The sequence below is a fragment of the Mus caroli genome, unplaced genomic scaffold (assembly GCF_978045245.1).
Source record: "Mus caroli unplaced genomic scaffold, Mus_caroli_1 scaffold_9, whole genome shotgun sequence".
Classification (NCBI taxonomy): domain Eukaryota; kingdom Metazoa; phylum Chordata; class Mammalia; order Rodentia; family Muridae; genus Mus; species Mus caroli.
This window is the reverse complement of record NW_028227264.1, coordinates 56,747,659-56,762,484: the sequence shown is the minus strand read 5'-3', so window position 1 is coordinate 56,762,484 and position 14,826 is coordinate 56,747,659. Positions and strand designations below refer to the sequence as shown.

At 40.4% G+C, this 14,826-nt stretch overlaps 1 protein-coding gene across 4 annotated transcripts in view; it reads right to left on the bottom strand.

Moving 5' to 3' along the window:
• Ccdc138 (coiled-coil domain containing 138) overlaps positions 1-14,826 on the bottom strand; it is a 58,353-nt gene that overhangs the window by 32,452 nt on the left and 11,075 nt on the right. For all 4 annotated transcript variants that reach the window (XM_021174251.3, XM_085842821.1, XM_029482172.2 and 1 more), the window contains exons 6-10: positions 12,650-12,828; positions 5,993-6,151; positions 2,835-2,954; positions 1,898-1,975; positions 1,309-1,416 (exon numbers count right to left, since the gene is read on the bottom strand). In XM_021174251.3, coding sequence (XP_021029910.1) covers positions 1,309-1,416; positions 1,898-1,975; positions 2,835-2,954; positions 5,993-6,151; positions 12,650-12,828 — 644 coding nt within the window. The remainder of the gene's footprint in view (positions 1-1,308; positions 1,417-1,897; positions 1,976-2,834; positions 2,955-5,992; positions 6,152-12,649; positions 12,829-14,826) is intronic.

The window sequence follows — 14,826 nt, the reverse complement described above, 5'->3', positions numbered from 1 at the left end:
CTGGCAGAAATGAATAGACAAGGACAGAGAGGAACATTCTGTTGCTACAGTTGTTTATACATGGTATGAGGAAAAGCATTTACCAAAACTCACCATACTTTACATGAGAAAACTATAGTTTGTTGTTATATGTGATTTATACCTCAAGCCCAGTCAGGGGTAGTATTATGATCTGAGTAGAAAACGTCCCCCGCCCCCAACCCAACTGCAGTGTTGAGAGGCAGGGCTTGGAGGGGGAGATTATCCAGATCATGAGAGCTCTGACTCAGTCAGTGACAGACTAACAACGACTTAGTCAATGATGATCACCTGTGAGCTAATCATGGTTGGGAGAAGTGGAAACTAGGAAGTAGGGCTCAGGAAGTAGGAAGTGGAGGAATGTCACTAGGGACCTGGTCTTCCTCCAACTCTGTTTCCTGGCTATGAGGTAGGTGTGTAGGTCTGCTTTATTACATGTCCTTCTGTCTGTCAGGAAGTCTGGCCTCACTGTAGGCCCTATCCTGGTTTGCTTTCTATTGCTGTGATGACCACTAAGGCCAAGCAGCTTGGGGAGGAAAGGGCTTCTTTGGCTTACACAACCTGATCATCGTTCATCATAAAATGAACCCAAGGATGGAACTAGACACAAGAACTGAAACAGAAATAATGGAGAAGTATTGCTTACTGGCTGCTTCTAATGGCTTGTTCAGCTTGCTTTCTTATACCACCAAGACCACCTGTCCAAGGGTGGCACCCCACAGCAGAGAAGACATCAATCAGCAATCAAAAAAAAAAAGGAAAAAAAAAAAAAAAACAACAAAAAAACCACCACAGTCTTGCCTACAAGTAATCTGGGAAATCCCCTGCTCAGACTTCCTTTTCCCAGATGACCTAACTTATGTAAAGCTAACAAAGAAACCTAACAGCCACTGAAATCACTCAAATCGTGAACTAAAATAAACCTCTTGTGCAAATCAAGTAAGTTGATAAAAGCTAACACAGTCAGTGCGTGGTTTTGACAAGAAAATAACTTTATTAACAAGTAACTTTAAAGAAACTGTGACTTGTCACTGCCACAAAGGCAGTGCTGAACACTGTTTTGTTTCTGGTTGGAAAGGAAAAAAATGTGTATGTGTATGTGTGCATGTGTGTGCATGTATGTGTGTGTGTGTGTGTGTGTATAAATAATTACACAGATACGTCTCTATAAAATAATTAAGATGAATTCTTTCAAAACAATTACATTTTACTTTAAAAAGAAAGAAAAATCGTCAAAGGTTTGAAGAAAACTTCTTCGCTCTCTGCTGGAGGCATTTCCTTACATCATACCTTGAAGGGTTTTGGAGCTGGGGCCTTTTCTTGTTTTGAACTCTTGACTTCGTGAGCAGCATGGGAGTCTCCTTTCAGTCTCTGCACTGTCAGAAACTCATACTTCCTCTGCAACAGCACATAGTCAGAAATTAAGGAGCAATCTTACAAAACGCAGCGAATCATTTAAAAGTTCAAGACAGGGCTGGAAAGATGTATGGCTGCTCTTCCAGAGGACCCTAATTCAATGTCCAGCACCCACATAGTGGCTCACAGCCATATGTAACTCCAGTTCCAGGGAAATCCAACATCCTCTCTGACTTCCATGGGCACCAGGTGTGCACAGAGTGTACACACATACATACCACAAATACACATATACATAAAAGAGTTAATTTAAAAATTATGACAAGAACTAGAGCGGTGCCTCTGCAATTAAGAAAAGGTAATGCTCTTCCAGAGGACCAGATATTATTTGGGTAGCTTACAGCCGCCTAGAATTCCAGTCTCAGGGACTCCAATGCCCTTTTATAGCCTCTGTAGTCAACTGCACACACATGGCATACACTCACCCAGACACACACATATGAGAGAAAAGCAGGCAACTTACCTGTAAGTTATCTAAACGAGCTTGGACCCTTTTGGCCTGAATCTCCATCTTCTTGTTTTCCTCACTTACTTCATTTAGCTGAGGAAGAGAAAAATTACATATTTCAATAAAAGATGTAACCTATCTTGATATTATTTCTCAGTGTACTGTCTAATCTTATCAGATACTTAATCAGTGTAGCAGAACAGCTAAAAATTCCCACTTCGTTCGAAAATGTTAGCAGTAGCTAAGAAACTTTACATTTTATGAAAAATTTTCAAAACTCCTATGATGTTGACTATCAACAAGCCAGAGTCTGTAACCATTCACAAGGAAGGTCCCCATCTATATGGAATTAAACTGGGTTAGCCTTCTGACACGCTGCTGAGGGATTCTCTTGATTAGGTTAAGTGAGGTTGGAAGACCTACCCTAAAACTCAGTGGTACTATCTGAGAGCTTGGGTCCTAGACTGCATATAAAGAGGAAGTTGATCCAGTCTCAATTTACTAAGTTTTTTCTTATGAGTGCTTTAAAAATAATGTACTTATGGGTGTTTTGATTGCAAGCATGTCTGTGTACACATGCATGCAGTACATGTGAAGGCCAGAAGAGGGCATCAAATCCCCCTAGAACTGGAGGTAGCGACACTTGTGAGCTGCCATGTGGATGTTAGAACCCAGTCTTCTGGAAGGGCAGTCAGGGCTGAGACATCTCTTCAGTCCCTGTGCTTGCTGTAATTTAGTAAAGCTCTTTTATTTTTAATTTTTTCAAATTGCCAAAATTGCCAAGTATATGCTAGATGAAAAAGAGGAAACAGGAATTTAAATATTTATGTTTACAAGAATGTTATAATAAAGCTAACAGAATTATTGAATTCTTTCTAGCTAAAATGTTTTAAGACTGACTTAAATTTCTTAAATATCATCTTAACATCGAATACATATGGAATAGGTATACCTGTTTTCTTAAGTTATCATTCAGCTCTCTCAGGGTATCAAAGGAGGACCTCATTCTCTTGTTCTCTTTATTCTTTTCCTTAAGAGCTTCAGTTAAGTGTTCAATTTCCGTACCATGTTGCTAGAAGAAAGGGAAGTCTAATCAAAATAACAGCGAAGAATCCCGTATCAGTAGGGCTAACATGCCCAAGGTCCCAAGTTAAATTCCCACCAAAAAAAATAAAATAAATCAAATGCTATTAAACATTAATTAAAGCTGGAATTCTTCCATCAAAAAACTCTAATAAATGTATTTAGGCATATATACATATATAAACCTTTCGTTAAATAAATGTGTATACATGTGTATATGTGTATACACACACACACACGAGTAACTCTAACCAAGCAATTGAAAGGAGTGTATAATAAATACTTAAAGGCACTGAAGAAATAAATGGAAGAAGTTATCAGAGGGTGGAAAGACCGCCCATGCTCATAGATCAGTAGGTTTAATATTATGAACATGGACATCCTACTAAAAGCAATCTACAAATTAAATGCAATCCCCATCAAAATTCCAACACAATTCTTCATAGAAATTGAAGAAAGAAACCTTTCATTTTCATTTCGAAACCCAATACATGGAATAGCTAAAACAGTTCTGAATAATAAGAAAACTGCTAGAGGTATCACCACACCTGGCTTCAAGTTATACTACAGAGCTATTATTGTAATAAAAACAGCATGGTGCTGGCATAAAAACATATTGATCAATGTAATCAAATTGAAGGCCCAGATAAATTCACATACCTATGGGCACCTAATTTTTTTTTAAAGATTTATTTATTCATTTTATGTATATGGGTGCTCTCTCTACATGGACACCTGTGCACCAGAAGAGGGCATCAGATCCCATATAGACGATCGTGAGCCACCATGTGGTTGCTGGGACTGGCTGAGAAACAAAGTAATAATGTTCAACATCTTTAGTCATCAAGGAAATGCAAACCAAAACTACTTTGAGATTTCATCTGACCAGAATCAGAATGACCAAGATCAATAAAACTAATAGCTCATGCTGGTTAGGATGTGGGGGAAGGGAGACAGTTGCCCATTGCTGGTAGGAGTGCAAACATGAACAGCCACTATGAAAATCAGTGCGGTCGTTCCTCAGGGAACTGGAATTTGATCTACCACAAGATCTAGCTTACCACTCTTGGGCATTGCGCTGGCTAGTTTTATATCAAGTTGACACAAACTGGAGTCATCAAGAGAGGAAGGAGCCTCAACTGGGAAAATGTCCATGTAAGACCAAAAAGCAAAAGCCCACAGGGTGTTTTATTAATTAGTGACTGATGGGGAGGACCAAGCTTTATTGAGGCTGGTGGTCCTGAGTTCTATAAGAAAGGAGGCTGAGCAAGTCATGGGGAGCAAGGCAGTAAGTAAGTAGGACACTTTCCTGACCTCTGCATAAGCTCCTCCTTTCACATTCCTGCCCTGATGGAGTTCCTGTCCTGACTTCCTTTGATAATGAACAGTGGCGTGGAAGCATAAGCCAAACAAACCCTTTCCTGCCCAAGTTGCCTTGGTCTGGTCATGGTGTCTCATCACAGTAGCAGTAACCCTAAGACAGGCAATATAGTCAAAAGATTCTACATCCTACTAGAAATACTACTTCAACCATGTTCATTGCTGTTCTATGCTAATGGCCTTGGTGACCGTCAACAGATGAATGGCCAATAAAAATGTAGTGCATTTACATATTCCTGAGTATTTCTCAGCCTTAAAGAAAAACGAAATTCATAAGTAAATGGATAGAGCTAGAAAAATCATCCTGAGTGAGGTAACCCAGACCTAAAAAGACAAAATGTCATTATCTTACATGTGGGTGTTAGCTTCTAAGCCTTGGATAGGCATACAATCTGTGTAACCATGGAGGTTAAGGGAATAGGTGAAGAAAAAGAACTCCCAAGGAAGGGGAACTAGACACCTACAAATCTCACTGAACACAGAGAAGCTGTGCTGGTGCCCAACTGACTGTTTATGGTGCCCAGCACACTACCAGTGGAGAAAGGTGAACACTAATCCAGCTATAAACCCGTCAATCCACAACAGTGAACTGCCTGTATGATACGCTGACTCAATAGCTGTGGGAGTGACCAACCACTGTGTGACTGAATTTAAGGTCCACTCCAAGAGATGGAAGCCATGCCTAACACTGCTCAGACGGCCAAAAAACAGGGACAAGATTGGCCACGGGCCTAGAGGAAAACCAAATACTATTGTTCTGCTAAAGGACCATAGCAATAAAATGACTCCTAATGACATTCTGCTATGCTCACAGACCAGCCATCATAGAAGCTTGCTGCTGCAGGAGACAGGAACTAATGAGAGCCACAACTGGACAATGTGCTGAGAGTGAGAGCCCTTGGAACACTCAGTCCTAAATAGGATGTCTGGCGTATCTTTCTCCTTAGGGCTCAGGATATTAGGTGGAAGACAAGGCAGAAAGACTGTAAGAGCCAGTGGGGACGGAAAACAGCAAGGGAATGGTGCCTTGCAGACACAAGACTGACGCACATATGAACTTATAGAGTCTGTGGCAGAATGTACAGGGCCTGCATAGGGCCAAACCAGATGGGATCCCAACACAAGTTCAAACCCAGAAGCTATCTTCAATTGTTAACTGGTCACAAAGAAAAACTGGTTTTCTCCAATGGAGTCTCTCTGAATATGCATACCACACTTAAGGGCAGGCCCTAGGCTCAGTGATAGCTAACACAAAACAAACTCAATGGTATTTTTAGAGTGTTTTGTTGGTGCATTTTTTTGTGTGTGTATATGTCTCTCATGGTTTTTCTTTGGTTTTTTTTTTTTTTTTTTTGGTTGGTTTTCTTTTTGTTTTTGTTTGCTAGTGTGTTTCCTAAAGAGAGAAGAAAAGGCATGAAGTAGAATGGGTGTGGAGGCAGGAAGGATCTGAGGAAATGAGGGAGGATAAACTGTAGTTAGAATATAGTGAATGAAAAAAATTATTTCCAACAAAAAAGAAAAATTAATGTGTGTGTGTGTGTGGCTACAAAGAGGAGGAAGAGAGGCGAAGTAAGCAAATATGGCAAGATTGCCACAATGAAGCTCAAAGAAAAGAAGATGCTTGATGAGCGAACAGTGTAGGATTACCTCCTTTAAAATCTGAAATCTTGTCAGAACCTCTTCTTTCACACCTTTAATTTTGCTCAAGGCAGTTTCATGTCTGAAGAGCAGCTGTTCTCGTTCTGCTAAAAACTGTTCTCGTTTTTGAAGTTCTTCTGCGAATTTCTTCTGTGCTGTAGTTTCATACTACCAAAATAAACAATTTAAACGATTTTTATTAATTAGTTGACAAATTCTGCAAATAATGTTTTAATCCACTGGCACTGTTTTAATCAAAAGGTTTTGCTGACGCGAAAAGGTGTGGTCACTTTGGAACAGTCTGGTAGTTCCTCAAAAATGTTAAACATAATTAGCATTTGACTCCAGCATCCCGAGAGAAGTGAAGGCATTTATCCATACAAAACTTAAACACAAATGCTCCCAGCAACATCGGCACAAGAGCCGAGATTGTAAACAACCTATAACTAGTTAGTTTTATAACTGTCAACTTGACACAACCTATAATTACCTTGGAACAGTGTTTTAATAAGGATTACCTAGAGCAGGCTGACCCATGAGCATGTCTATGGGGGACTGTTTTGCCCAGCCCATTGTGGGCAGTACCACTCTCTCAGCAGGGGGTCCTGAGCTATGTAAGACAGAACAAAAAGCTAGACAAGCAAGATTCATCTGCTCTTGACTGTGGATATGATATAACTACCTGCTTTTAAGGTCTTGCTGCCTTGATGTCCCTGCTATTATGGTGTAGTGGTTTGAATATGCTTGATCCATGGGAAGTGGCACTAGTAGGAGGTGTGATCTTTCTGAAGTAGGTGTAGCTTTGATAAAGAAATGTGTCACTGTGGGAGAAAGCGTTGAGGTCATATGTTCAAGCTCTGCCCAGTGCTCAAGAGAATTTCTTCCTAGCTACCTGTGGAAGACAGTCTCTTCCTGGTTGCTTTTGGATCAAGATGATAACTCTCAGCTCCTTCTCCAACACCAAGTCAGCCTGGATGATACCATGCTTTTCCACCTTGATAATGGACTGAACCTCTGAACCTATAAGCCAGCCCCAATTAAATGTTGTCCTATATAAGAGTTGCCTTGGTCATGTTGTCTCTTCACAGCAATAGAAACCCAAAGACAAAAGTTGGTACCAGGGACCAAGGTATTGGTATTAAGGTATTGCTGTGATAGGCCTGGCCATATTTTGTTTAGAAGAATATAGATTTGGGGACTTTGGATTTGGAAAGCATTGGAGTGTTTTAAGTGGGGCTTAAGTAGGAACATGGAAGACAGTGGTGTCGAGGATGATTTCACCTGTGGGAGCCTGACTCAAGATGTTTCAGAGGAAAATTTTAGTATATTGTCTAGAAATCATTCGTGGGATATTTTGGTGAAAACTGTGGCTACTTTTTGCCCTTGTCCAAAGAGTCTGCGTGAGGCTAAGGTAAAAAGATGTAGATTAATTTACACTGATACAGGAAGTCTCAAAAAATTAGCATAGACTCTGCCCCTGTGGTTCATTCTTATGAAGAACACTCTGATCAACTTTAGCAAGCTTAGAAAGGAAAAATACAAAACATATGGTTCAAAGAATAAAGGGTAGTACATGCCTTTAATCTCAGGAGACAGAGGTATACAGATCTCTTGAGTACAAGATCAGTTTACAGAGTAAGTTTTAGGACAGCCAAGCTTAGGCAAGGAAGGATGCAATAGAAAAGGAAGGCCATGTTCCAGCCCCAGCAAGCAGCAGAACTTGGCAGCTTTAGCACCTTGAAGAGAGTCTATAAGAGGCTACTGGTGAAGCTTAATTGCAGTGGAAGACCTCAGCATATTAGAAATGCTAGTGGAATGACTACCAAGAACAACAACAATGGAGTGGAGTCAACCAGAGCCTGAGTGTTACAGAGGACAGAGCTGGAAAAGTGACCCAAGTCCTTTGGAGGAGCCCAGAAGATCATGTGCCCATCCCAGACACTGGAACAAGAAACTATGAAGTTGAAGTTGCCTTGGAGACCCTAAGATGTTAGAGGTACTAGAGCCATGGGATACCTGCTCAGGAAAGCTGCTAACAGGGAGTGGAACTAGCCCAAGAGAAAGAAGTCTGTTGCAATCAATAAAGATAGAAGGAATTGGAAATCTGAAAAGCATTTTACATTGGACATGGAAATGCATAGTTCGGAGTTTACCTAGCTGGTTTTTGGTCTTGCTTTGGTCCAGTATCTCCTTACTGTGTTCTCTTTCCTATGTTTTGGAATGGTAATGTCTATATGTTGGAAGTATGTGATCTGCTTTTTTTATTTTTTGACTTTATAGAGGACTATGGCTAAAAGACTACATGAGGGCTGGAGAGATGGCTCAGTGGTTAAGAGCCTTCACTGCTCTTCCAGAGGTCATGAGTTCAAATCCCAGCAACCACATGGTGGCTCACAACCACCTGTAATGAGATCTGATGCCCTCTTCTAGGTTGTCTGAAGATAGCGACAGCGTACTTATATATAATAAATGATGAATCTCCTAAGATACTTTGGACTTTAGTCTTTTAGACATTGTTTAGACTGTTATAGACTATGGAGACTTTTGAAGTTGGACTAAATTTCTTTTGTATTATGCTATGGCTAGGTATGGCCCCCATAGACTCATGTGTTTGAACAAGCCTATGGGGGCCAGGAATGTGGTGGTTTGAATATGCTTGGCCCACAAGAAGTGACACTAGTGAAAGGTGTGGCCTTGTTGGAGTAGGTGTGGCTTTGTTGAAGGTCATGTGTCACAGTGCAGAGGGCTTTGAGGTCCTATCTTCAAGTTCTACCTAGTGCTGAAGAGGTCTTCCTTCTTGCTGCCTGCAAAAGACAGTCTTTTCAGATCAAGATGTAGAACTTTCGGCTCCTTCTTCAGGACCAAGTCTGCCTGGATGTTGCTATGCTTCCCCTGTGATGATAATGAACTGAACCTCGTAAAACTGTAAGCAAGCCCCAATTAAATATTGTCCTTTTTAAGAGTTTCCTTGATCATTATACTTCTTCACAGCAATGGAAACCCTAAGACACATAGACTACAACCTGGGATTGCAAGCCAATAAACCATTCCTTCTCCTGTGTTGATTTTTGCCAGAGTATTTTATCACAGTAACAGAAATGAAACTGGGACACTACCCAATGTCCAATTAATGAATAAAGCAAGAAAATGTGATATATAACAGAGTAATACTTAGCAATAAAAAAACATGCACCAATACATGAGGCAACAAAGAACTTAAAAATATGCTAAACGAAAGGATCCAGTCACAAATGACTACACACTGTAGGATATCATATGCAAGATATCCACAGAGACAGAAAGTAGATTAGAGGTTGCCTTTTGGAGATGATGAAATATTTTAAATTTGGTTGATATGATGTACAACTCCATGAGTATATTAAAAATAGTAACAGATTATAAAATTAATGAGTTATAAATTTAAAATGTAGTTTTATAGCTCAGCAAACAGCTTCAGCATTTATTCAACTGCTCCACATCTAAAAATCCATGGTTTTTTTCCTTGACTAAGCTTTACTGCACACTCAAATAATCTCAGTATCATTAATGGAACCCATCATTTAAATATTTCTCCAGTTCATCCATGTCTCTATATCCTTGGCCCTTATCCTAATCCAAGACATCATCAGACTGCCACTGTCAGTACGCATTCTGTCACCTCTCTAGCTCTTAACTGATGACAACTTAATATACTAACCTAAACGTAGATACTGTAGTTGAGAATTAGGCATGTCCAACTCACAGCCCATAGTGGAGCGCAGTCCAGGACAGCTATGAATAGGATCCAATACAAAACTATAGACTTATAAAACACGAAGTGTTTCTGTTTGTTTTGACTTATAACTCCATTGCACAGTTCTCAAGCATAAGTTTCACAAATGACAACATCGTGTGTCAGGCAAAATAATTGCAAGTGTGCTTTCATAGCCTGTGGTCTGTGAGTTGGACACATCTCAAAGTACCATGTATTTTGGTCCCCACACTGGTAGTAAGGGAAGGTGCTAGAACCTTTTAGAGGTACCTGCTCATGGAAAGTCCTTAGGTCACTGGAGTTGACTCTGGAGGCATATTATGGGACCCTGGTACTTTCTCCTTTAGTTGATGGCTATAAAAGGAGTTTGGCTGTGTCAATGCTTTTATCATATGCTGTTATACCACAGTCACTGTTTTAGTTTTTATCAATTTTATATAAGCTAGAGTCATCTGGGAAGATGAAAACTCAATTAAGGAAAAACAAAAAACAAAACTAAACAAAAAACCTCTCCATCAGACTGACCTTTAGGCAAGTCTGTGGAGCACTTTCTTGATTAATGACTGAGGCAAAGAGGCATTAAGGGCAGTGCCACTTTGAGGTAGTTGATCCTGGGCTGTATAAGAAAGCAGGCTGAGCAAGCAATGGAGCACAAGTTACTAAAGTGTGTGGCTCTCTTGCCTCTCTTTAGTTCCTGTCTTAAGTTTCTGCCCTGATTCCTCTTCATGATGGACTGTGATCTGGATGTCCCCATGTTGGTTTTGGCCACAGTGTTTTATCACAGTAACAGAAAGGAAACTAGGACAATCATAGATCAGAACCTCCAAGGCAAACCAAAAATCAAAGCAAACCATTTCTAATTACTTTATATTGAAATCACATCTTCCTATCCTACCCAGCTTACTAATCTCACAGTCAGGGGCTCTTTAGACTAAAACTCCTTAAGATAGCCAGCATGGATTTTCACAACTTTGTTTCACTACAGGGTCTGCTTAATTCACCACCTGGCAGTTTCTCCTTGTAAGCACCTCCTTCGTTAGTTCTTTCTTTCTTCTTTCTTTCTTTCTTTTCTTTTATTAACACAGTATTTTTACTGATTATTTGGGAGTTTCACATCATACAGCTCAATCACACTCCCCAGCCATCCCAGATCTTACCACCCACCCTTTTGATCTCCTCACCCCAAAAGAAGTAGAGGAAGAAAAAGAAGAGGAGGAGGAGGGAGAGGAAGAGGAGGAAGAAGAGAATGGGGAAGAAGAGGAGGAAGAGAAGGAAGGAGGAGGTCGTTGTCCAGTCTGTGTCAACTATATACTCACTGGAGCATGGTCACACTCCCAGTGGCCATCCCTTTTAAGAAAACTGAGTCCTTCCTCACCACCAGAAGCCATGAATTGTGCAGAGCTACATTTCAACATCCTTACCACAGTTTCTAAGTTCTCTTCAATGGCTTTCTGGGTAGGCTTATTTTTAGGGGAGGTGAGGTAGGTGAGGGTTGTTACAGAAGGTTCCATGCCATTCTTTCTTAACCGTGAATCTCTGGCCTCCGCATGTGCTATGGACCTTAGCATGGTGTCTGGTAGGAGGACCGACCATAGACATTAACGTGGCCCTCTGCTGCAGAAGGACCATGGACACCATCTTCTTTTTAAGGCAGGGTCCCACTATATGGTTCTGACTGGCCTGAAACTCACTGTGTAGACCAGTCTGGTCTTGAACTCACAGAAATCCACGTGCCTCTGCCACCCTGTGGCTGAGCCTAAGGTATGTGTTACCACATCAGGTCAATGCCATTTGTACCCAGAATGCTGTTCTCACTGTTCTCCTACCTAAATTCTACCTCCCATCGAGGACCAGGCTCAGTCTTTCCCAGAATACTTTCTGGTTGATTTAGGATAAAAATAATCTTGTTCTTAAATACCACAGTAATCATAGTTTCAATTATTTCATAGTTATATATGATTGCTTTCAATAAAAAGAGGCATACGAACTGCACTAAACTCATGCCAATGGACTTCTTTTATAGAGGTACTTACAACAATGAATTTATAATGTCTTCAAATAACACACTTTTTATCAGCACGTTCTGTTTGATATCTTAAGAATGGGCTGGGTTACAGAGACAAAGTTTGGAGCTGTGACGAAAGGATGGACCATCTAGAGATTGCCATATCCAGGGAACCATCCCATAATCAGCCTCCAAACGCTGACACCATTGCATACACTAACAAGATTTTGCTGAAAGGACTCAGATATAGCTGTCTCTTGTGAGACTATGCTGGGGCCTAGCAAACACCGAAGTGGATGCTCACAGTCAGCTATTGGATGGATCACAGGGCCCCCAATGGAGGAGCTAGAGAAAGTACCCAAGGAGCTAAAGGGATCTGCAACCCTATAGGTGGAACAACATTATGAACTAACCAGTACCCCGGAGCTCTTGACTCTAGCTGCACATGTATCAAAAGATGGCCTAGTCGGCCATCACTGGAAAGAGAGGCCCATTGGACTTGCAAACTTTATATGCCCCAGTACAGAGGAACGCCAGGGCCAAAAAGTGGGAGTGGGTGGGTAGAGGAGTGGGGAGGAGGGTATGGGGGACTTTTGGCATAGCATTGGAAATGTAAATGAGGAAAATACCTAATAAAAAATATTAAAAAAAAAAAGAATGGGCTGGGTTGAAAATAAACGTAAGACAGTCTAATATCTAAGACACACCTACCAGCAAACTAGCATTGCTTTGACTTTTCTCTCAGCTACTACATTTTCCATTCAACAGTTCCTATCAACCAAATCTGCCCCTTTTGAACTGCCTTGAGCTGTTTATGTATAACTGAAATCAAAGTCCTTACACCGAAGTTTTGCAGATAGTCTTAGAACACAAATATTTCTGAACTCTCAATTCAGCATTTGGTTTTTACCTGCAGTTTCATATGTATCTGGTATAATTCATCATATATTTGATTTATTTCATGTGGAAGCACACCCTGCTTCTTTGACACTTTGGGTCTTGGGTACATGGCCTGCTTCAGAGGACTGTCAATGGAACCACTGCAGCATTCAGTCTCAAGTCCTGAGGCCATGCTAGTCATCAGGGCATCTGCAAAAATTTAAAATGTTTTCAGACAGAGAATCTTCAGAAAGTGTTGCTTTAAATAAACATTACAGTATTGTTAGAAAATATGGAAAGAATGATATAGCAAAAAAAAAAACTGGTAAAATGTAACAAAAGATATGGATACAGTGTATAAATAATGATTTGCACTTTGTGAAACATTTCTGGTAAATCTGAAATTGTTTTAGACTTAACTATAATGTGCATGAAAACACTCATGAATTAACTAGCCTAGTCCAAGACATGGAATGTTACCTCATAAACTCCTAATCATGTTTCCCTCTGCACCCTAAAACCAAATTAACCACCAACTGATTTACAGTGCTAACCATTGCCTTTGCTTTTAAGTCCCTCTACCAACATTTTAAAAGTTCATGTTTTGTCTATTTTAGACTTTATATGCCTGTGGTTAACATGACTTCTATAACCTCTCCCTTTAAACACTAACATCTTCTCTGAACATACTGACTGCAGAATGATGGGCTTATAAGTCTTTACTGCTTATTCTATTTTATAAATATACAATAACATTCTCCCAGACATGTATCTAAGCTGCTTTGCTCAGGTAGAGTTTACACACTCATGCATCTGGCTCCTACCACACATGTTCAGAAATTTATCTAGGGTATAAACATAACTAATAGCAAAATTCCTGGCTTTTAGGATCTATGTGCAGGTTCAACTTTACTAATGATGACAAATAGTTTTGGTGTTTTTTGTTTGTTTGTTTTCGAGACAGGGTTTCTTCTGTGCAGCCCTGGCTGTCCTAGAACTCACTCTGTAGACCAGGCTGACCTCGAACTCAGAAATCTGCCTGCCTCTGCCTCCCAAGTGCTGGGATTAAAGGTGTGCGCCACCACTGCCCGGCAACAAATTGTTTTCTAAAGTGATTAAACAGTCTAAACAGTAGTGGATAAATTTCACTTGCTTCCAATCCCTACCAATATTGTATAGATCAGAACCTTCTTTCTGCTAATAAACGCTCTCTTACAAAAAGTGAAGCCCTGGGGCTAGCGAGATGGCTCAGCTAAGAGCCCCTGTTGCTCTTGCAGAGGATCGAGGTCAGACGACTGTAAGCTACATGCATCCATAACTCCAGTTCCAGAGATCTGATGCCTTCTTCTGACTTCCGTAGGAACCAGGATCACACATGATGCGCACACACACAGGTAAAACATGCACACACATAAATCCTTTTTTTAAAAAAGTAAAATATAAACTAGTCCAGCCTCTAAGAAAATCAGTTTAGGCGCTTCAATAGACTAAAAATATATCTACCATTACAACAGTCACCATATCACTTCTGGTGCAGGACTCAAAGTCAATGTGCCACACAGGCACTTGTGCATCCATGTTTGCTGCAGCACTATTCAGAAGACAAGTGACAGAACCAACCTAGTGATCCTTCAACAACAGAATAACCAAAGAAAATGGGATACACTACACACATGAACACACACATACACACAATTTTATTCAGCTATAAAGAACAGAATTCTGTCATTTGTAGAAAAATGGATTCAACTGGAGATTATAATATTAAGTGAATGGACTCAGTCTCAAATACAAATATGTCGTTTTCTCTTATTTATTATAGATTTTTATATAGATGCATAAACTAAGGGCTGGAAAGATGTCTCAAAAGTTGATGCTCTTTCAAAGGACCAGAGTTTGATTTCCAGCACCCACATGGTACTCTGTCCACAAATGCCTGCAACTCCAGCTCTGATGGCATCCACACACACGTTTACATGTGTGCTTCCTCCCCCCTCAAAAAAATTACACACACTGGCCAATGGTGGCACACGCTTTTAATCCCAGCACTTGGGAGGCAGAGGCAGGTAGATCTCTGCGTATGAGGCTAGGCTGGTCTACAGAGTGAGTTCCAGGACAGCCAGGGATACACAGTGAAACCCTGTCTTGAAAAACCAAAATGAAAAAAAAAAAAAAAAAAAAACGATAATAATAAAAAGACATGTGAGC